Source organism: Magnolia sinica, chromosome 2, assembly GCF_029962835.1.
Source record: "Magnolia sinica isolate HGM2019 chromosome 2, MsV1, whole genome shotgun sequence".
Classification (NCBI taxonomy): Eukaryota; Viridiplantae; Streptophyta; class Magnoliopsida; order Magnoliales; family Magnoliaceae; genus Magnolia; species Magnolia sinica.
This window is the reverse complement of record NC_080574.1, coordinates 122,394,497-122,415,576: the sequence shown is the minus strand read 5'-3', so window position 1 is coordinate 122,415,576 and position 21,080 is coordinate 122,394,497. Positions and strand designations below refer to the sequence as shown.

The 21,080-nt window shown below is 40.1% G+C and overlaps 2 protein-coding genes across 3 annotated transcripts in view; both read right to left on the bottom strand.

Annotated features, from left to right (window-relative positions):
- Positions 1-1,498: 1,498 nt before the first annotated feature.
- LOC131237518 (uncharacterized) lies at positions 1,499-4,047 on the bottom strand. Its single transcript, XM_058235337.1, has 2 exons — positions 3,537-4,047; positions 1,499-2,463 (listed from the first exon to the last, which is right to left on the bottom strand). Exons 1-2 carry the CDS (start codon positions 4,045-4,047, stop codon positions 1,877-1,879), a joined length of 1,098 nt encoding a protein of 365 aa, XP_058091320.1. The 3' UTR covers positions 1,499-1,876.
- Positions 4,048-8,651: 4,604 nt separating this feature from the next.
- Positions 8,652-21,080, bottom strand: part of LOC131237516 (uncharacterized) — a 60,546-nt gene continuing 48,117 nt past the window's right edge. The window contains exons 8-10 of one of the 2 annotated variants that reach the window (XM_058235335.1): positions 11,887-11,933; positions 11,581-11,631; positions 8,652-9,159 (exon numbers count right to left, since the gene is read on the bottom strand). In XM_058235335.1, coding sequence (XP_058091318.1) covers positions 8,800-9,159; positions 11,581-11,631; positions 11,887-11,933 — 458 coding nt within the window. In that variant the 3' untranslated portion in view covers positions 8,652-8,799. The remainder of the gene's footprint in view (positions 9,160-11,580; positions 11,632-11,886; positions 11,934-21,080) is intronic. The other variant, XM_058235336.1, reaches the window with a different exon arrangement.

The window sequence follows — 21,080 nt, the reverse complement described above, 5'->3', positions numbered from 1 at the left end:
CATGCACATACTAAATGGATTGGATGTGTGATCCACCCATCACAGTGGGCCCCAAATGCAATCTAAAAGGTTTAATGGTGGACGTCCCATCCTTCCCTCATGTGGTCCATTTGATAATGGCTGAGCCTTTTTTTAGGGCCACAAGAGAGCATCAAAGAAAGAACATGATGGATAGATTGGATGTACCATACATATTATGGTGGCCCCCACATATCATGAGTGTATATTAACTATTGTGTTCTAACATGTATAATGCCATTTTAGTTGTAAAGACTTTACCTATAATCTGAAACATGGCTTTTTACCAGGATTACAGCTAAAATTTGTTTACAGCTTCCAAACAGTCCCTGTAAAACCTTTAGAGGCAAATACATGCATCCAAACAGTCCCTGTAATCCCTTTACAACTTAAAGACTTTCAGGCATCCAAGCAACTCCTAAGAGCCAGTGATCATCTTCATCTTCCCTCACGATTTCCATAGCCGGTAACAATGGCAGAATTGGGTAAGCTATGTGCTCTTCCCATGCTCGATGCATGACTATCTTGGAACATTAAGGTTTGCATTCATAGGATAAAAGCTAAATCTGCATCATTCATCCATTGGGCCTCACTTAGATTAGCCATACAGGTCAAAAACTATTAAAACAGGATGATTGAAACCATCCAATCTGAAGACTTTCCCTTTTAATGTGCTTTTTAATTTTTATTTTCTTTTTTACATTTTGGATGGGGAGAATCCAAAACATGGAAATGGAAAAACCTCATCGAATCTTCAAGAAATGGAGAAATGCAGAATGTGATGTTTACCCCGTTGTTCGGTTTGGATTTGATATTTTTCATAAAAATGTTAAAAGGTCAGTAACAAACAACTATACCCGTCTCTCATAACTGTAGAAATCTAGATTTAATAGTATTTGAAAAAATATTTTACTCTTTTTTCTAGGAAAATTGTGGAAATGGAAGTCGATTTCCACACGAAATTGTGTATTTGCAAATAGGATAAAGTGTCACATGTGGAAATCAATGTCATTTCAACATTTTTCTTATTCAAATAACCCCAACTTTCCTTTGACTATCTGTTGTATCAAACCTATTCTCAAGCTATGGCCAATCCAATCTGTGGCACTGGATGAATGGTCTAGATCATATGCCAATGTCATGGCTGTGAACCCAACTAAGGGGTTATGAGGAAATTAACAGTATCACATCCCAAAACTCATCTCATATCTACTTGAGGAAGACACCATCTAACACAAATGCAAGTGTAATCCGATGCAAAAAAAATAAAAATAAAATCACAATGGGTGAATCTATTCACCATCGATCGAGATTGGGCCGCGGTTATCTTGATCAGACAGTGATAAAAGCTTCACCTATAATGAATTTTTACTAGAGGTGTACAATGTCAGATAATTTCCAGATCCCAAACCAGCAATAAAATGATGTTTTGGAAAGAAACATATTTTAGATCAAATCAGCTATAAACAAGATTTACTGAAACAAAACCCAAATGTGAAATTACATCAGCACTGACTTACCATGATCAGGGCCGACTTCCCATCATCACTGACCTTGATTAGGAACTGATAAAAGCTACACAGATGATGAATTTTCACCATGGATGTCCCACACTAGATCATTATCTCCCAAGCCCAATCAGGGCCTACTTCCCATGACCACTGTTCTTGATCACATACTGATAAAAGCTCCACCTAGAATCATTTTTTGCTATGGTTGTTTCATGCCAGATCATCAATAGAATGACGTTACAAACACAATCAAACCAAAACAAGTAAAATCAAACTGGAAATAAACAAGATTTACTTGAATAAAACTCAAATGTGAAATCAAATAACCAATCCTCACATAGAAAACACTACAAAACTCTGTAGATTACCACAAAACAAGGCAAGATAGCCTTGGGATTGAACACAAACAACTCATCTAAATTAGAGCAAGTGCCTGTGGGGCCCACAACTGAATCGAACTCTTCAGCCACATCATGAATCTTCTTCACCCTACCGGCGATCACCCGACATACCAACGTGGCCCGGTTTTCCTCCAATGGAATTCGAGCACTGTCATGTGCTCTTCCACTAGTAGCTGTAGTCCAAATCCCAACTGTCCCATTGGTTTTGAATCCATTTCTGATTATGCTGCAAACCTTACACCTTGGAATTGAGTTGCAGATGTTGGTCGATCCACTCAAGCCAATGGAACAGACAAAGGTTGTGCAATGGAACCGCAGAAGCTCGTTTCCGTCAGCTATGCATCTCGGGTGCTTGTTAGCTGTTGCTTTTATGGAATTTCTGTAATCTTCAAATCTGTTTATGGTTTTCTGAGTGTTGTGGACTTTGAGGATTCTGTCTATCTTGCAGAAAGGAGGTTGTTTCTTCAACCAACTTGATTGGAATATGATTTGTACTACATTTCGGCGACTGTCTTCAGGACCCAGTTCGGACACTGTCGATTTCATGGAAATCAAGTAATTAGATAGAAACTGATCTGGATTTTTTCACTATCTATCAATAGAATTTGTTATAAAATGCGGCAGGAAGTGTTGCAACACACACACATACACACACCCCTACACATGCACGATTATGGAACATCTGAGCCGCGAATAAGGTGGGCCCCATCGTGTAAATAACCTGGCCCAAGAGTGGTCCCCTCAGCTCATCAGGTGGGCTACATATGTGCAGAAACAATAGATGGTCTAGAAAAGGATTGCCAGCCAGATTAGTAGACGTGGCTGGCCTATGGGTGGACCAGACTGATCTTTTAGCAGGGGCATTTTCACTGTGGGACCCACCTGGTGAGCGAAAATTAGAGGACTGGACTGAATTGAGAACCGGCGAAATGGAATCAGGTTATGAACTCATCACTTTGTTGAAAAAAAGTCTCACAGCTTCACAAACCTCTGCCAATAAAGATTAGAGTTACATTTTATTTTCTAATTTGGAATTGAGTTTCAAGAACTAAAATCCTATCTGAGAAAGTCTCAATTAGTTATTTTGAGCAAACAAACTTGAATTCAGATGTTTGAGCTTATCTGACTGCAATATGTGCTATGCATACTCGTAACACATTCTCAAATAAGCATCAGGATTGAGAAAAACATAAATTCCATTCCAACTTCTTCATTTGGTTTTGGAATTTTTTCCCACTTCTCTTGAATCTTTTGATCTTGGGTTGGCAATTTCATGGAAAACCCATCACCAAAATTCAGTATCCTATGCTATGGAACTAATCAGGCATTCAATATATAAAAATCAGGACAAAAACAGAACAAAAACAGAGAAAAGGAGAATCCCGAAAATCGAAGTCTTCAGTTACCAATCTCAAACCAATAGCAATTAAATAACAACCAAATGCAAATTTAAAGTTTCTTTTTTAAAAAAAAAAAAACCCAACATATCACAGATTATCTTCTCAACTTACTAAGAAAGCCAAAGCATATAGAATGTTTATGTACATATTATACATACATATGTATGTATGTATGCTTGTAGATAGAGGGATTGAATTGAGTGTACCTGCATGTCTAACTGCCTGATGAAGCTCCAAACACTCACTGTTTGTAAAAACCTCCCCACAGTCAAGACAAGTGTGTAGTGTGGCCCTCAGAGAGGAAACATCTCTTGAAACTGCACTGCTTGGTTCTACCACCATGTGGCATTCATAACAACCTGAAATCCTCCTCGAATTCATTCCTCTTGAAGAAGATCCAACCCCATTAATCTCATTGAGAGGAGCTTTCAAGCTTCTACTCAAAGAATTACAGCCACCCATTGAACCTGCTGGTTCCTGCGTGTGCATGGCTCTTGTTTGTTCCCTCAGACTACGGAAAGACCCAGAACAGCCTATCCTTTTGCACTTCTTCCTGTTTTCTTGCATGCAATCTTCTGCTGCTGCTGCTGTTGTGTGGTGGTCTTTGCATGTGAAGAAGCTTCTGACAGCAGCCCAAGAGGGTGGTTTCTGGGAGAGGTGGTTTTGGTCTTGGTGGTTTTGCTTGGTGGTTTTTCTTGGATTCCTGGTTTCTGCCATTGGAGGAGAGATTGGAAGGTGGTCTTTCCTTGGGGTTGGTGGGTGCTTTTCTGTCAGATGGAGGTCTGAAATGTCAAAAAAGGAGATGTTGGGTCTTTCTCTTTTTATAAGGTGGTATGCATTATTATTATTTTTTTGGATTTTTTTGTGATAATTACACTGATTTTGCAGCTAATCACTGTGAGATCTCATTGTATTTAACATGCATGAGAGGGTGATAGGGTCTAGAGCAAATGCACTTGGTGGGGCCCATGATTTGGTGATCATGACCGTTGATCTGAGGGCCTGAACTGGGGATGAGTGATGCATCCAAAAATTTCACAGATCATCCTAATCCATCGATTGGTGGCCTACAAATAGACTGTGAATAGATGATTAGGACCTTATGATCTGAGAATACTTTTTGTTGGGTGTTAGATCCTCAAATGGTCCATCATTTCAACGGTCTAGATCACTAAACCATGGCCCCATATATTGTGGTTATGTTATATTCTAGCAGAGTAGGATGGATAATAACTATGCTCGTGTACTTGATCCGGATCGTCCAAATTTTGGGCCTCGTTGAGGATGGACATAGATCTAAACCACACTAATTAGATGGTCCCATACTTGTGCACATACCTACGCATGTATTCCATCGTTCAGGACCGTTCATATTATTGGCGTCACTGAAGATTTGAACGGTCAGTATTGTTGATACCTAAGCATAGAAGGAACGCGATTCAAGATTTGGACGGTCCTGATTGAGCACACGTTTGCTACATGTGTCGTGAACGTTTGCGTTAGTACGATTCACCGTACTATTTAATTATAAAATTCCTCATGCTCGAATCCTAACCTTTAAATCACATGTATTACGAGATTTTATTTTAATTTTTTTTTGAAAGGTAAACAGGAGCAAAAGACAGATAGATGCCTTTGAGGTAAATCCCTGCATGATATCAACGGGCCGGGCTGGCCCATCAACCTTTTGGGTTGGGTTTGACTGGAATATCATGGCCGTTTATTAATTAAGCTTGGCTTGGACTATGTCTAAGAGACCGACAGACCGGCCTGTTTATTAAAATAATCCCACTTTTTATCAGATGCTGTTGCATGCAAGAGGGAACGAGGGCATCTTAATCTTTTCTTTTCCAACGGTAACTAATTAGATTAAAGGTGTGGGTTACTGTGGAAATATTAGATGGGAGCGTAATTTTAATAATTTAATAAGGGTATTTTGGTCATTTTAACTTTTTTTAAAAGCTCATGAATGCGTTGTATATCCATGACGGCCGTACGTTTATCCACTTCATTTTTGGACGTGATCCCCAAAAATAAGTATATCGAAACAGTGGTGAATGACCATTAAAAGCTTTTTGTGGGAGACAGAAGCTTTGGATCAAGCCGATCTTTTTTTTGTTTATCCATCCAGGTCTGGTTGACCTTATCAACGGCTTGGATGGAAAATTAACATTAAAGTGCGTCCTGGAAAGTTTCTAATGGTGGGCATTCAATCACCACTGTTTCCTGTGATGTGGTCCACCTGAGATTTGAACCTGCTTAATTTTTTGGACCCTCCGAAAATCATCAAGGTGGGCCCACCGTAAGGGTACGGATAACACCTCATCCACTCCCACTTCTCTCTTTCGATGATATTTTGTATATATATTTTTTAAATAGAGACCGAAATGCCCTCCTTGTTTGTCGAAGTTACGTGGGGGCCCTTAATGCATTTGTATTTTATATATGGCAACCTTCAAGGGGCTTTTCCTGAATTCATAAAATTTAGGAGTTAGGACTATAAAACGAGTATTTCTGTAATTAATAGGTTTTAATTGATTATTTGTATTGAATCTCTTACATTTGAATATTGAAATTCTATATATTAATGTTATGAGTATGATGCGCCATGGGAGCACCGACGTAGGTGAACCCTTTATCTCGGGGAGGGATTGCCTAGGGACACTGGACGGTGATACGTAGGCCCTACCATGGTGTATGTGTTTTATCCACGCCGTCCATCCATTTTTACAGACCATTTTAGTTGATGCTCCAAAAATGAGGCAGATCAAAATCTTATTTGGACCACACGACAGGAAAGAGTGGCAATTGAACGCTCACCATTAAGAACTTCTTGGGTGCACAAAAGTTTTGAACGAAGCTGATATTTTAGTTTTCCCTTCATCCAGTTCCGTGTGACCTAATCAACAGGTTGGATGGAAAATAACGTTACAATGTGCCCTAGAAAGTTTTTAACGGCAGGCATTCCATCGCCACTGTTTTCTTGCGGTGTGGTCCAATTGAGACTTGGATCTGTCTCATTTTTTGGATCATGCCTTAAAATTATCTGGAAAAATAGATGGACGGCTTGGATAAAAAATACATATTATGGTGGGGCCCACAGAGTACCGTCCGGTAGCCACCTTGCTATTGGCAGCTTGAGTAGGCAATCCGCGTACCTTTATCTCCCGCCATCAAAATGCGTTCCGAGGGAAACCTCTCACGTGACTAACGCCTGTGTGGGAAGCGGATTGCGTGGTGTGCCGCACACCACCGGTGGTGTGTTGACATCACCAAGTTCCGTGGGACCTATTATGATGTATGCGTTGTATCCACACCGTCCATCCATTTTGCGAGATTATTTAGGGCATGGCCCAAAAATGAGGCAGATCCAAAGCACTAATGGACCACACCATAGAAGCAGTGAGGTTTGAACACCTATCATTGAAAATTTCATGGACTTGTTGGCAGGCTAATTCAATAAACTTTCAATTTCACTACCCAATTTTATCTTCTGGCCGTTCGGGAGAATGTGGCCATTTTCTCTACCATCTTACAATTGCTGTCACAACTTGTAACTTCCACCCCAATCATTATAAAAGGAGGACAATAATCAATTAGGATCGTTTGGATGCTACTAAATGATTTAAGTTATAAATGATTCATTTACAATTATTTCTATTTGGCTTTAAGCTGTAAATGATTTACAGATAAATAATTTGGCATTTGGATAACCTGTAAATTGTTTTAAGTCCGGTAAAAGGAGAGCTAATTTTTTCATTTACAGCTGTTGGACAGAAAATAAAGAGCCTGTACATGAAATTCGGAAAATTTTGCACATAAATGAGATAGGGGTAAACGATGTAAATCATTTATAGCCTATAAATCCATTTAAGCTGTAAATGGAAAGCCTATAACTGAAATCCGGACTTCTTCCCTGTAAATAAAATGAGGGAACATGTAAATCTTTTACAGGCCAAAAAGGTCATACAAACATAGAGTTTACAACTTGGCCCATTTACAGACATTCAAACAACCCCTTACAACCCCTTAGGGAGGGAAAGATATAAATAGAGAGAGGCAGTGAGTTCAAAAGAATCCCCAAATTACTCTTGAGCTTACAACCATGTCCATCAAGGAGGACTCTCTCTTTCTTGAGGATTCTCTCTTTCTTATTGCACTTTGTTAAAGTCCCTTGATATACATTGATTCCTCTATCAGCTACTAGCTTTTAGAGAAAGTGGTTATTTGATGTAATATCATATAAGGTCATGTATTCAAATCCTGGGAATAGCAAATCCTCAGCATTGAGAGCTAATAGTAAATCCCCGGGGCAGAGAATTTGTTTGGTTTTGTTTTTTTTTTTTGTTTTTTGTTTTTTTGTTTTTTAATCTTCTAACTGTTTAATTGCTGACTATCAATTGAAGGGCTAGTATTATATCAATCTTGGAGATTTTTATTGAGCAATCCAGAGTGGGACCTGAAACTTGGCCCCTCCTGTAGAAACTTGGAACCTGAGTGGTTTTGCCCACATTTAAGTTCACAGCAAAGAAACTAGCCTTTTGATTCTATAATTTTGAGACAAGCATGATAAGAAGCGCTAACAGGATCGTTCAAGTTGGCCCATGGTTCAATGATGCAAACAAAACCATTGGCATGATGGGCGATCCTCAGGATGGCCCATGCACAAACCAAAAAAAAATAAAATCCCCAACACTGAAAGATCCTATCCATGGGACATTTTGGCCATCCCTTAATTCTCAATTTTCTCCTTCAACTGTCTATTTCATGGCCACCATCTGCATTAGGACCTCTCCAGTCTTGGAGATCTTTGCCACACAGGCCATCCAAAGTATGGCCCATAACAAATAAAATAAAATAAAATACCATTCTCCAATAATCATAATAATAATAATAATAATAATGATAGATAAATCTTTTCCTCATTACAAGCCCCACACCCCAGGCCGTGTTTGACCTGCTGGTCAAGCAAATCCATCGCCAACCCTACTATGAATTGGAGATGACAAAGTAGAACCTGAAGAACCGGAATATGGTGGAGCCATCTCTCTCAGTTACATGTGGCTGCGTTAACCATCAATCTGAACCGTCCAACTAATAGGCCTCATTTATGGATGGACAATGTTTTGGAAACCATATTGTTTTTCTTTCGCACCATCGATCGGAGGGCCCTTGTTTAGATGGCTTGAACCAATTTCCATCCAATCCTGAGGGAAAGGTAACCCTGTCTCGTGTAATGTAGCCATATGGCTCTACCATATTCCGGTTCTTCTGGCTCTATGGTATCATCACCCCTTAAGAATCGTCTACGAGGGAAGAACTTCCAGGTGGTTCATGAGTCCATTTCCAAAGACATGGGTTGCACCATTTTCTAAAACTTTCAAGGGTCCAAATGCAAAAGTATTAGAAAAAGACAATAAAACTGAACCGAAAACAGATTCTGTTAAGTAATACAGTGCTCATGACTCGTTAGTTTGGTGTTGAACCTCTATGCATGTCCCCGTGTGGCCCATTGGGCGAAGTAAGCATCTCCATCACCGATCTCAGTGTTCCTGATAGCTCCTCAGGCACCTCTTCTCCGAAATTCAAGCTTATGTTCCCATCGATCCTTATTTCAGGTTCATGGGGCCCATCTGGGTTGTTATTCTGTGGTCTGTCACGAGTGTGCTGGCCCGGGTGTGCATTTGCTGCCATGTTCATGATCATGTTCGCAAAATCAGAAGGTAACCCAGCATTGAATGGCATGGATGAGAAAGGCGGTGGTCCACGGTTCCTTGAAGAACCTTGAGATTGGTTATTTGGTTCTTGTGTGTGACTGGGCCCCGCATTCTGCGTGAATGAGATAAAGTCAGGCATTGAAAACAAACAAACAACTGAAGAAATGGTGGAAATCGCAGAAATGCTTTGTTTCAGTTTTAAGAAAATCATACATGCATGAGCATGCTGAAAATGCAGACACCTAATCTCAAGCTAATTAGATGCTATGCTACACTTACACGGGTATAAAAAAAGACATGCATATGTGGCTACCACATCTACACGTTATACTAAAGGCCCATATATGCAGCGTCCTAAAGTCCACAGTCTGTACAAGCAGCCCATGTTCAGCGATCCAGACTGCTGATCTGGTGGGGCCCACTGTGAATGAGGTACGCCTCAGAAAGCTTCCGGATTCAATGATCCTGGCCATCCCACTTTTGTGTTCTCTTCCTAAATTGTTATCATATTTTTTCCTAAACGTCTACTTTTAGGCTGGATCACATGGTTAGGATACAAAGTCTTTTGTTTTTTTTTTGTGTGTGTGTGTGTGTGGATATCGCCATCCAGTGGGGCCCATCAGATCAGTTGTCCGGAATGGACCACCAAATCACGGGGCCCACTCAAATGGAATGGGCCCAACAGGAAACTATACACATACTGATGTGTCAGACCCATATAGTTTTCACAAAATCAAATCTCCATGGAACTTATTGATGTGTAATCAATACCAGAATAACAATGGTTTTCAACGAGTTAAGAGAACCCATACACATCAAGAAAAGTGGCAAAAGCTAGTTGGGCATCATCATCATCATTGTTGTCATTGTCAACGCCATTGTTGTCCACGCCTTTCTCCCAACATTTTGGGGTTGGCTTTTAAATGATAGATTGGAGAAAGTTCTATGACCGGCTGCCTGCCAAACATCAGCCACTTTAGATTTGCAGAATCCTTGGAATTACTAAGAGAATTCTTATCTCCAAATGAAAGAAAATCTCTATAAAAAAAATGCAGATATATGCCTTCTAACCACCTTTTCTCGGAGAAAAACTAGTAGCTTCAAATGCATGATCATTTTCATGATAATCCAATAAATAAAGGACATAATCAAATGAATGAAACACAAAAGTCGAACTACTACGGAGTGGTGATTGCACTCTAATTATTAAACAGGAGTTCCCATGGGGATGTATGACTGTATGAGGGATACAAGATCCAAACCTCTCATCAATCAGGCCCCACCATAAATGGCCATGGCCCAAAAGTCTGTTGGATCAGACAGTCCTATCTCCTAATTGCATAATCAGGATAGGGCCTAAAGTTGTGGTGTCCATTTTTTTTCCTTGAAAACAGTACTTACAATAGTTTAACCAGGCTTATTTTGGGCCATGATCCACATTTGGTGGGGCTCACCTGTTGTCTGGACTCTGGTCTATTTGGGTAGAGCGCAGCAGCAGAACAAAAAATCTGAGAGCACAGCAGCAGAACAAAAAATCTGAGAGCACAGATGCGACCTTCACAAGGGCTAAAGGGGGATGACTATCTTATCGGGCTTTTGAGAACTTCCTTTTTTAAGGTTTTAATTGGGATTGAAGTGTTCCTCCACAATTTCAGGTGAAGTGGGACGATTCCTAATCATCTTTCTGTCTCTTCTTGTATTCCCCTTTTTAATTACTATATTGCCATTCAAAAAGAAAAAAGGGAAAGAAAAAAAAAAAGGGGGAAGAAAGAAAAAAGAGGTAGGTTTGCAGATGAAATTTTAGCTCTTGTACATCAGTACATGTCTTCGATGTCTCCCTAGGAGAACTCAAGCACAATATGTACAATAAGTTGTGTGCAATTAGCATTCCACCAAAGTCCAAATTCTGATTTAGTAATATGACAAGAACAGATTATCATACAAGTGCATAGTATTGGTAGAAAGAATTGAGAGGGAGATGTATATGCTGCCCCAAGGAGCGTGCTCCAGTGGTACCAGTGCTACTGTAGCATCATGGTTGTACTTTCCAACCCATCCACTAGATGCAGCAACTCTAAAAATGCCTAAAGCCCAGTACTCATCCTAATTCAAAACCAAAGTGGACCCTTGAATTCCACACCCAGGGGCACACCAGAGTTGTAAAACAGCCTGATTTTCGGCCTGACCTTTCATCTGGCATAGATGGAGGGTTTGAATGGACAGGATTCTATATATAATACACGGTAGGTCCTCCACTCTGAGCAATGGTGAGCATTCCCTCTCAACATGTTTCATGTGCTATGGCCCACCTGAGTTTTGGATTGGCCCAATGTTTGGGAGAGGGAATTTCAGAGGTGACACATCTGACACGTTGGATTCTGAGAAAACATCACTAGGCTCCACATCTAGCCAGTATGATTGCAGCACCCAACCCCTCCTTCCCCCCAAGCACAATGCCCAACAAGTTACAGAACTGCCCTTTCAAAATAATGAAGTAGCCATGCTAAAAAGAAAGAAAAAAGAAAATGGCTACCTGATCTCTTTCCTGCCATTGCAACTCTTCTCTCAACTTTTGCTCAGCCACCTAATAAACAAACTGCAGAGGTTACAAAAACTGAAAGCAGATTGCCATGTTTGTGTCCCCACTGTTGTCTTCCCCCATTACACAGACGTGCCCATATGCAGGCACACGTGCATATGACTGCATAGTGCATACACAGATGTGCACACAGGCATTCATGTGTGGCATGTAGGTGAATGCACACGGCACATGCTTAAAATCAATCGAAAGTGTAAGAAGTACTGTGATATGATAGGGCTTAATAAGAATTTAACGAACCCGAATGTTTTCCTGGATGGAAGTACTGTTTGGATCCAACTGCAAAGCTGCAAAAATGACATCAAGTGAGAAGTTTGGTTCATTCTTAGAGGACGTTTGGATTATAAGTTACTTTAGATAAGCTACTTATGCCTCATGTAGCTTATCTTGGTTTCTACTTATTTAGTAGATAAGCATGTTTGGTAAACAATGTGTGTTTTCACTATGAGGTCATGTTTCTACTTTTACAATGATGCTTACCAAACTAATTTAAGTGGAAAAAGTAACTTGATGACTTAACATAAGTTAAAAAGTAACTTATTTGATGGTATCCAAACAGGCCCTTAGCTTAAGATAAAGATAGTATAGCACTGTCTCTAATTGAAGTTGCATCCCACTTTGCAGCCTATTAAAATATGCTAGAATGAAAAGGCTTTAATGTTGATGGGCAACCAGCTGGGAATAAGGCTCAGGGTTCAAAGACTGAGCCTCTCAAACAAGGGGGACAAAAGAGTTCTCTCCTCTATAATGGAGCCAACAAAGAAAAGAGATTGGTGGCAGTTACAGCTTGGCCTCCTCAGAACAATACGCAAGGATCTGCAAAGAGATTGGTGACAACTGCACTCATTCATCATCCCTGAACATTTTAGTCAATGATCAAAAGTTCAAGGGTGAGACCATTGGTGCACTAGTAAGTTACGCAAAAAAAAAAAAAAAACCAGAAAGTACAAGTGTACAACAGAGTGGTAGTTCTTACATATCCACACTTAATGGATTGCGGGTTGCTCCAGTATGTGGTTGGGGAACAGCTACACTACTTCCACCAACATGTGGTATGTATGGGGGAGGATCATGTTGAGGTACACTCAAGGGTCGGATCATGTGGGTCGCTCTAGTACATACACTCGGCATATACAATACTGTTTATATGCAAATTGATATTTTAATTTACATATGAAATGATAAATATTATGATTATAGGTCCACCGTGCATAGTGTTACATTACATATTATGATTATAGGTCCCTCATGCAGTGTCACGTGCACATGCACACATTCACATAGACGCACCCATGCGCGTGCAATAGATTGACATTACAAAATTGAGCGACACCGGAGTACAGAACATAGTCTTAGATCAGTAAAAATAGAGATCTGGATCGCAAACAACCATAGTTCAGATTGTAGGATCTGAAACAGAAATTGTAGGGGGTTGGTCATTTAGTTAACATCAATATGTAGAGCCTTGAGTCCTATTGAGTTAGTTACAGATTTTCTTTGGTCCTGTTTCTATAGGTATTTTGGAGTGATCTTTGTAGTTATAGATAAAATGATGAAGAAGCAATTGAGATGCTTTTGCCATGCACTAATCAGAGAAGACCCTGATATGAAAAGGAACTTGATTAGAGTTGAAGGGCTTGAAAGGAGGACAATAGGAAGTCCTAAAAGGACTTGGATAGAGCTTGTGAGAAAGAGATGCGAAGCATTTTTCACTTAGGGGCCATTTAGTAAATTGAAAATAAGGTCTGGAAACTAATTTAAGTACTGAAAACTTAAGTGCTGAATTTTCGTACTTGTAAATACTGAAAAATCTGTTTGAAAAAAGTTCTGATATCTGAAATTAAGTGCTTTTTTTCACAGAAGTCTGTTTGGTAAGCACAAACCATAAATGTCTGAAAATTGACAATTTGTCATATTTGCCCTTATTGTCTTAATTTCCATCTTTTGTAGAGTACAAGACAAAACATGTTATTGCCATGCCACCAAATTTTGCACACCTATACCCAAGTCACATACATCTCTCAAAAATCTTTTGATTCATAGACCATGTACTATATTCTTCTTAATAGAATAATCATAATCCTCCGATTAGTGTCCTTGAACTGGACAACTAAACATCTCATATTTAACTGATAAAGTCTATTTCAAAGGTTAGGACCATCTAATATTTATTAATTTGTTATTATTATTATTATTATTTGCATGATCCATCAATAGTGGGCCCTATGTTGACAGTATTGTTGATCATGAAACCATTGGGTACAGGTTCAATGGGCCCACCTTACGAACAAAACCAAAAATATAAACCATACTCAGGTGGAGCATCTTATAACTCCCTTCGTGGAGAGAAAACATATACATCATGGTGGGCCCCACAGATCCCCTGATAGGATTGTCCATCTCTAGGGCATGGTGGGGGCAGTACCCAATCAACGCCCATCAATCTGCATCTGCAAGGGAGCGGATACGGGGCAGCCTCACTCAAGATGGTGCAACCCTTTCTGTGAGGCCCGCCTTGATGTGTGTATTCTATATCCATGCCATCCATCCATTTTTACATGCCATTTTAGTGCATTAGCCCAAAAATGAAGAAGATCCAAATCTAATGTGGACCATACTATCGAAAACGGTGGTGATTGAACGCCTTACCATTAAAAACTTCCCAAAGCACATCGTAATGTTTCCATAATAATTATTATCCATCCAACCTGCTGATGAGGTCAAAAAAGCTGGATGAAAGGAGAAAAAACAAAACAAATATCAGCTTGATCCAAAACTTTTGTGGCCATTAACAGTCAATCGCCACTACTTCCTATGGTGAGATCCACCCAAGAATTACATGTGATTTGAAAAAACAGATGGAAAGTATGGACATAGAGTACACACATCAAAGTGGGCCGCACCATGTTTGGTGAGGCCCAGGCTGTGAGGCGGATTTCCTGCCAAAAGGCTTTTGTAGGAAGTTCGTGGGAAGCTAGGTGGGGTCCACCATGATGTTTGTGTGAAATCCACTCCGTCCATCCCCTTTTAAAGCTCATTTTAGGACATGAGAATAAAACTGAGGCCAATGAAAAACTCAAGTGGGCCACACGAGAGGGAAAACTGGGGAAAGAAATGCCTACCGTTGAAATTTTCCTAGGCCCCACCTTGATGTTTCATGCCATCCAAACCGTTTATAGGGTCATTACCACTCGGATGAATTGGAAACACAAACGACTTATCTTGATATAAAACATCTATGGCCATACAAATGTTGAACAGTGGTTGTTCAATCCTCACCATTTATTCTCATGTGGCCCACTTGAGTTTTGGATCTACCTAATTTTTTGTCGTATGTCCTAAAATGAGCCTGCAAAATGTATGGACAGGGTGGATTTCTCACAAACATTATAGTGGGACCCACCTAGCTTCCCACTGTTGGAACTTTGGTTTTGGCGTCCATCTGCAATCCTCTCCAATAGGCGTCAATAGCAACCTTCCCATGGCAAAGTTCTATCAGCCCCACCATAATGTATGTGTTATTTCCACACCATCTATCCAATTTTTCAGATCATTTCAGTTCATGAGCCAATAAATGCAAAGCTCCAGTGGACCACAGTACAGAAAACAGTGGGAATTGAATGCGTAACATTGAAAACCTCTTGGGGCCACATAAGTTTTGGATCAAGTTGATATTGTTGGTTTCCTTTCATCCAGGTATGCGTGACCTTTTGAATAGATTTGATGGTAAATAAACATCATGGTGGGCCCTAGGAAGGTTCCAATGGCGGGCGTCATTATCCCCATAGTTTTCTGTGGAGCAATCCACTTGAGCTTCGGGTCTGCCTCATTTTTTGGCTCATGCCCTAAAATGATCTAGAAAAATGGATGGATGGTGTGGATATAACACATACATCATGATGGGGGCCAATGATCTTCGCTACGTCAACGCCGCTTCAACCCTGCACAATCTGCCTTGCTTTCTAGGGAGGGGCAAAGTTGTCATTTATGTATTAAAAAAAAAAAAAAAAACTCAAAATTGCTTACCGCATTCCACATTAAGCATTGAGCTAAAGGAAGGAAGCTTTTTTTGTTAAAAAAAAAAAAAATCTATTTTTTTTTTTCAGTGAAAATTCGAACTAAGCACACTTAAGCTTTTGGATTTACCAAACGATCTAGATTAGGAAAAATCACCGAAAACAACCCATTTCAGTGGTAAGTGCTGAAAATAAGTTTTACCAAACAGGCCCTTACTGAAAATAGTGCCATGGAGAGGAATTTTTGGAGAAACAGGTAGGTGTGCAAAGCAGGTAGGTTGGGTTGGGTTGAGGCTCAACTTGAGACCAACCCAGCCTCAATAGGACCCAAACCGCAATCTGGACCAACCTAAATTCCAACTAGTGTTTTAAATTGCTTGTAATGTGCAGCAAAGCATTCAACTCCTTATAACGTGTAGCATAAGCTACATGATACTTCTATTTTTAAATTTAGGGAAAAATATGATTAAATAGTTTTAAAATGCCTAACAAGACCACCGCCATTATCATGTGGACACTACACAAGGTAACTACTAAAAAACGAAGGTGGAATGGACATGTTAAATCCATACCATACACCACAATGGGTCCCACGTGGACCACGCCATAGAAAACAATAGACAACCACCCAAACACATCCGAAGAAGCATAGGTTGCATGCATGCCATATTGCTATACACACACCACAGTAGGCCCCTAAAATCTTGGAAAAAAAAATGCACAACCCCTATCCTACAACATTGCATAGTAACATTGACATACACACACCACAACGAGGTTTGGGTGAGCAGCCATCACCGTGGGTTTGCTCCCTACAGGTGTGGGTTTGACTCCCTTCGTTGGCATCAGTGTTCGAAATATCGGTATCACACAATGTATCGCACCCTTGGGATACAGATACATATCGGTTATCGCACGGAATATATCGCTTGTATCGCACTTTTTGGGAAACATGGGGAAACATTGGGAAAATGATTGAATTTTTCAATGAAACTTCAGGTATTGTTAAAAAAGATCTTAATACACACTTTTAAATCATAACGTTAAAAAAAGGTGCACACAATAGGTTTACTTTGTGTAGGGTCCTAAGTTATGCGTTGTCTGATTGAACTATATTAAATATAATGCATAACATTTATAAATGTATTAAGACAGGTATATCCACACCGTCTATCTATTTTGCCACCTTAATTTACAGTACCATCCCAAAAATGAAGTAGATCCAATTATCTAGTGGACCATGCCATAGGAAACAATAAGAAACAATGTTGATTGAAGACCCTACCATTAAAACCTTCTTAGGGCTCACCTTAATGTTTTTGTAGTGTTTATTTACCAGTGAATCTATTGATAAGTTCACATAAGCTTGGATGAAAGTAAAAAACAAATATATGATTGATCCAGAACTTTTGTGGCCCATTAATAGTCAATCACCAGTTTTTCCTTTGGTATGGTCCACTTGATAATTGGATGTGCTTCATTTTTTGGATAATATGCTAAAATGATTTGGTATCTATACTGTTAATTCATTTTGACAAATCATTTTAGGGTATGGGCCAAAAAATGAAACAAATTCAAATCTTAGGTGGACCACACCACACGAAAAAGTGATCATTGGATGGCAACCATCCAAAAAAAAATTTGTGGGCTACATAAGTTTTGGATCAAGCTAATATTTATGTTTTCCTTTCATCCAGGTCTATTAGACCTTATGAACAAATTGGATGGCTAATAAACATCATGATGGGCCCCAGGAAAGCTTCAGCGGTGGATATCATTCCCACCACAGCTTCCTGTGGTGTGGACCACTTGAGCCTCATATTTGGCTACATTTTGGGCTCATTCCCTAGAATGAACTATCAAAATGGATGGACGGTGTAGATAAAACAAATATATCATGGTGGCCCCTACAAAGCCCTGACAGACCATCATCTTTGGGTTCCCAATCCGCACAAATGGGGATTTTCCCTGAAGCCAAGTTATCGTGAGAACTTTTTGAGAACCCATCATATGTGATGTGAGTCCAAAATCTGAACGGTCCAAGTGATGCAGCACTCCATGAAACCTTTATGGTTCAACTTTTGCTTTGATTTAAGCCTTTGGTGGGCCATTAAAAAAGAAAACATTTTTCTCCCTTAATCTGCATCTTTCTTTGCTATGGCCCACCAGAGTTTTAGATCAGGGTAAAATTTAGTCCCTTGGAGTTTCATGGGATCCTGCATCACATGAACCGTTCAGATTGGAGGCCCATGACACATGTGCAAAGATGCACATGTGCCTAGGTGCGCAGATGAGATGCCTCTTCCTGCTAAAGGCTTTTGCAAGAGTATCTACGCTGGGATACTAGGTGGGGCCCACTTTAATGTTTGTCAGAAATCCACCCCGTCCATCCATTTTGTGTAATCATTTTAGGACATGCAACCGAAAATGAGGTGGATCCAAAACTCAAGTGGGCCATATGAGAGGGAAATTGGGGAAAGAGTTCCCTACTGTTGAAACTTTCCTAGGCTCACCTTGATATTTATATGCCATCCAAACCGTTCATGAGTTCATTCCCATTGCAATGCAGTGAATACACAAAAAAATTATACTGATATGAAGCTTCTGTGGCCATAAAAATGTTTCAACGGTGGTCACTGAATCCCTAGTGTTTTCTCTCGTGCAGTCCACCTAAGTTTTAGATCCACCTCATTTTCGATCATATCCTAAAATGAGCTTGTAAAACAGATGGACATGGCAGATTTCTCACAAAAATCACGGTGGGCCCCACCTAGCATCCCATTGCACAAACTTCATGCGTGAAGGCTTCCGCGTGTAGCCGTGCTCGATAAAAAAGGACGCGGATTAGCTATGACAGGTTGAGTAGCCAGGCTCACTACTAAAGTGACGTCACCAAGTTATGTGGGTCCTATCATGATGCTTGTGTTGTATCCACACCGTCCATCCATTTGGAGAGATCAATTTAGGGCATGATCCAAAGAATTAGGCAGATCCAAAACTTTAATGGACCCCACCACAAAAAACAGTGGAGAGAGTTACACCCACCGTTGAAACCTTCCTAAGGTCCACCGTGATGTTTATTTGAGATCCAAACTGTTCATAAGTTAACGCAAACATTAAATAAGGTAAAACAAAAATATCAGCTTCATTGAAAACTTTTGTGGCCTGTATAAGTTTTTAACGGTGGGCGTCACTCTCCACTTTTTTCTGTGGTGGGGTCCGCTCGAGCTTTGGATCTGAATCATTCTTTGGCTCATGACCTAAAATGGTCTCTCAAAATGGATGAACAATGTGGATACAAAACATACATCATGGTGGGACCCACAGAACTTGGTGATGTCACTTCAGTAGCTAGTCTGGCTACTCAACCTGTCAATAGCGAATCCACACTCGATAAAAAGGGCTCCAAAGCCATTTTTTATTGTAGAGACCCTAAAACCCTGAATTCTCTCCCAAATCTTCGGATTTCTCTGGACTTTTTCTTTGCATTTTCTTCCTAAATCAATTCCGTTTTCAAGTAATAATCTAATCGAAGAAAGAAAAAAAGGGAATCGAGATTTTCTTTACACTAACCTACAAATGGCGAGTTTCGATTCGAATGGCCCACCAAATGCAGCTTCCAATCAGGGCAATCTATTCTGCAGGTACGGAAATCCACCCTATAGAAAGTTTCCCTCTCTTTTCTTTTTTCTTTTTCCGATTTTTTCGGAATATTTCTTCCGACGTGTTTCGTATTGTTGGACTGCAATACCGATAATATCGGCCGATAGTATCGATATTGCGAACATTGCTTGGCATTCCCCGATACACGTGGATGTGGGTGATTGTGTGTATCCGCAGAGAATAGTCTAGCCTAAAAAGGAGTGGGGATACCTTATGTCTTAAAAGAAAAAGGAAAAAAAAAAAAAAAAAAACATTGCCATATGCACACCACAATAGCCTAAAATTATTATTATTATTTAAACAAATAAATAAATTGCATAGATGCCCCTATCCTACAACAATGCATACTAATCAGCATCATGAAAAGGAAAAAAAAAAAGAGGAAAAAATCCCAAAAGAAACCATAAATCTTCTTCCAAAATGAAAAAAGAAAAAGAAAAAAGAACTCATTAACATATATTAAAGGGCAAGAACATACTTCTATCAAAAGCTTGAGAAGAGATTCAATCAATCAAAAAATTAGATTTTTGAGCTTCGTAGCCTTACGAATGTGAAAAGGGGGGGAATTTGATTTCTCCTTCGTTTGAACTCCAATGATCTTGAAAATACGACAATAGACCTTCTTGCAGGGTTGATTGATCAGCTGAAATCTCCCCTTCAGGGGTTTTGTGGATCAAGAAAATCAAAGAAAGAGATATGGGGCAGAGGGGTGCTTACGTTGACTTAATGTTTTTTTTTTTTTTTTGAAAGATCACTGAGAATATATATATAAAAGAAACGAGGAGAGAACAAGGGGGAAAGAGATAGAAAAGCAGAGGAAAGGGAGAGCGCCGAGAAGGCGGTCAACTCCTAAACTCCAAGAAACAGAAAGTCTACATCTTTCATGCCTACAACATACATAGCCCACTCAATCAAAAGGCGTTTGGCCTTGTTGGCGATAACCGAAGCCGAGTTTGAGATGTCTCTGAAGCATCTGTTGTTTCTTTCTTCCCAAACCAACCACCATATGGCAATGATTGCCATGCACTAGATCCGCGTCTTTTGCTTTCCGATACGAATCCCGTGCCAGGCATTGAGAAGGAGGCTAACCGAACCAGGGAAACACCACTTTAGATTAAAATGGATGAGGAATTCTGACCAGATTGAAGAGATAAACAGGCAAAAAAGGAGGAGATGATTGATGTTTCTTCATTTATCATGTAGCAGAGGCATATATTCACAATGGGCATGCCCCTTTTTCTCAGATTATCGACCGTGAGAATCTTTTTGGCCCCCACCAGCCAAGCAAAAGTTGTGTTTAGGGGGGACGGGGTATTTCCAGAATTTGAAGGGGGGGTGTATCAGCGGGGGAGTGTACCCTTGACCCAGTTGGAAATAAAGAGATTTGACTGAGAAATTGCCGGATTTATTTGGCTTCCAAAAAAGCTTGTCTGGGCCATGGATATCAGGGATGCATCCATAAATACGCTCGAGAAGACCCACATACTCTTCGATTTCCCAATCTTGGAGATTCCTCCTGCAGTCCACCTTCCATACTATCTTGTTTTCTAGGAGGGAGAAGCAGTCAGTGGCTAGGACAGCGCGGTTGGGGGCAAGGCGGAAGATGTTTGGGAAGTCGATTTTCAGAGTAGCTTCGCCCGCACAAGCATCATTCCAAAACCGAATCTTGGATCCATTGCCGAGATTAAAGCCGATACCAGTGATGACACCCTTCATCAGGGAGAGAATCCCCTTCTAGAGGGCGGAGGCCCTATA

Excerpts from the sequence above, each read along its gene's own strand:
- LOC131237518 (XM_058235337.1), bottom strand. The coding sequence starts at position 4,047 with ATGGCAGAAACCAGGAATCCAAGAAAAACCACCAAGCAAAACCACCAA. Across the intron at positions 2,464-3,536 it reads TCAGGCAGTTAGACATGCAG|TGTCCGAACTGGGTCCTGAA; the intron begins GTACACTCAATT and ends TGAAATCGACAG.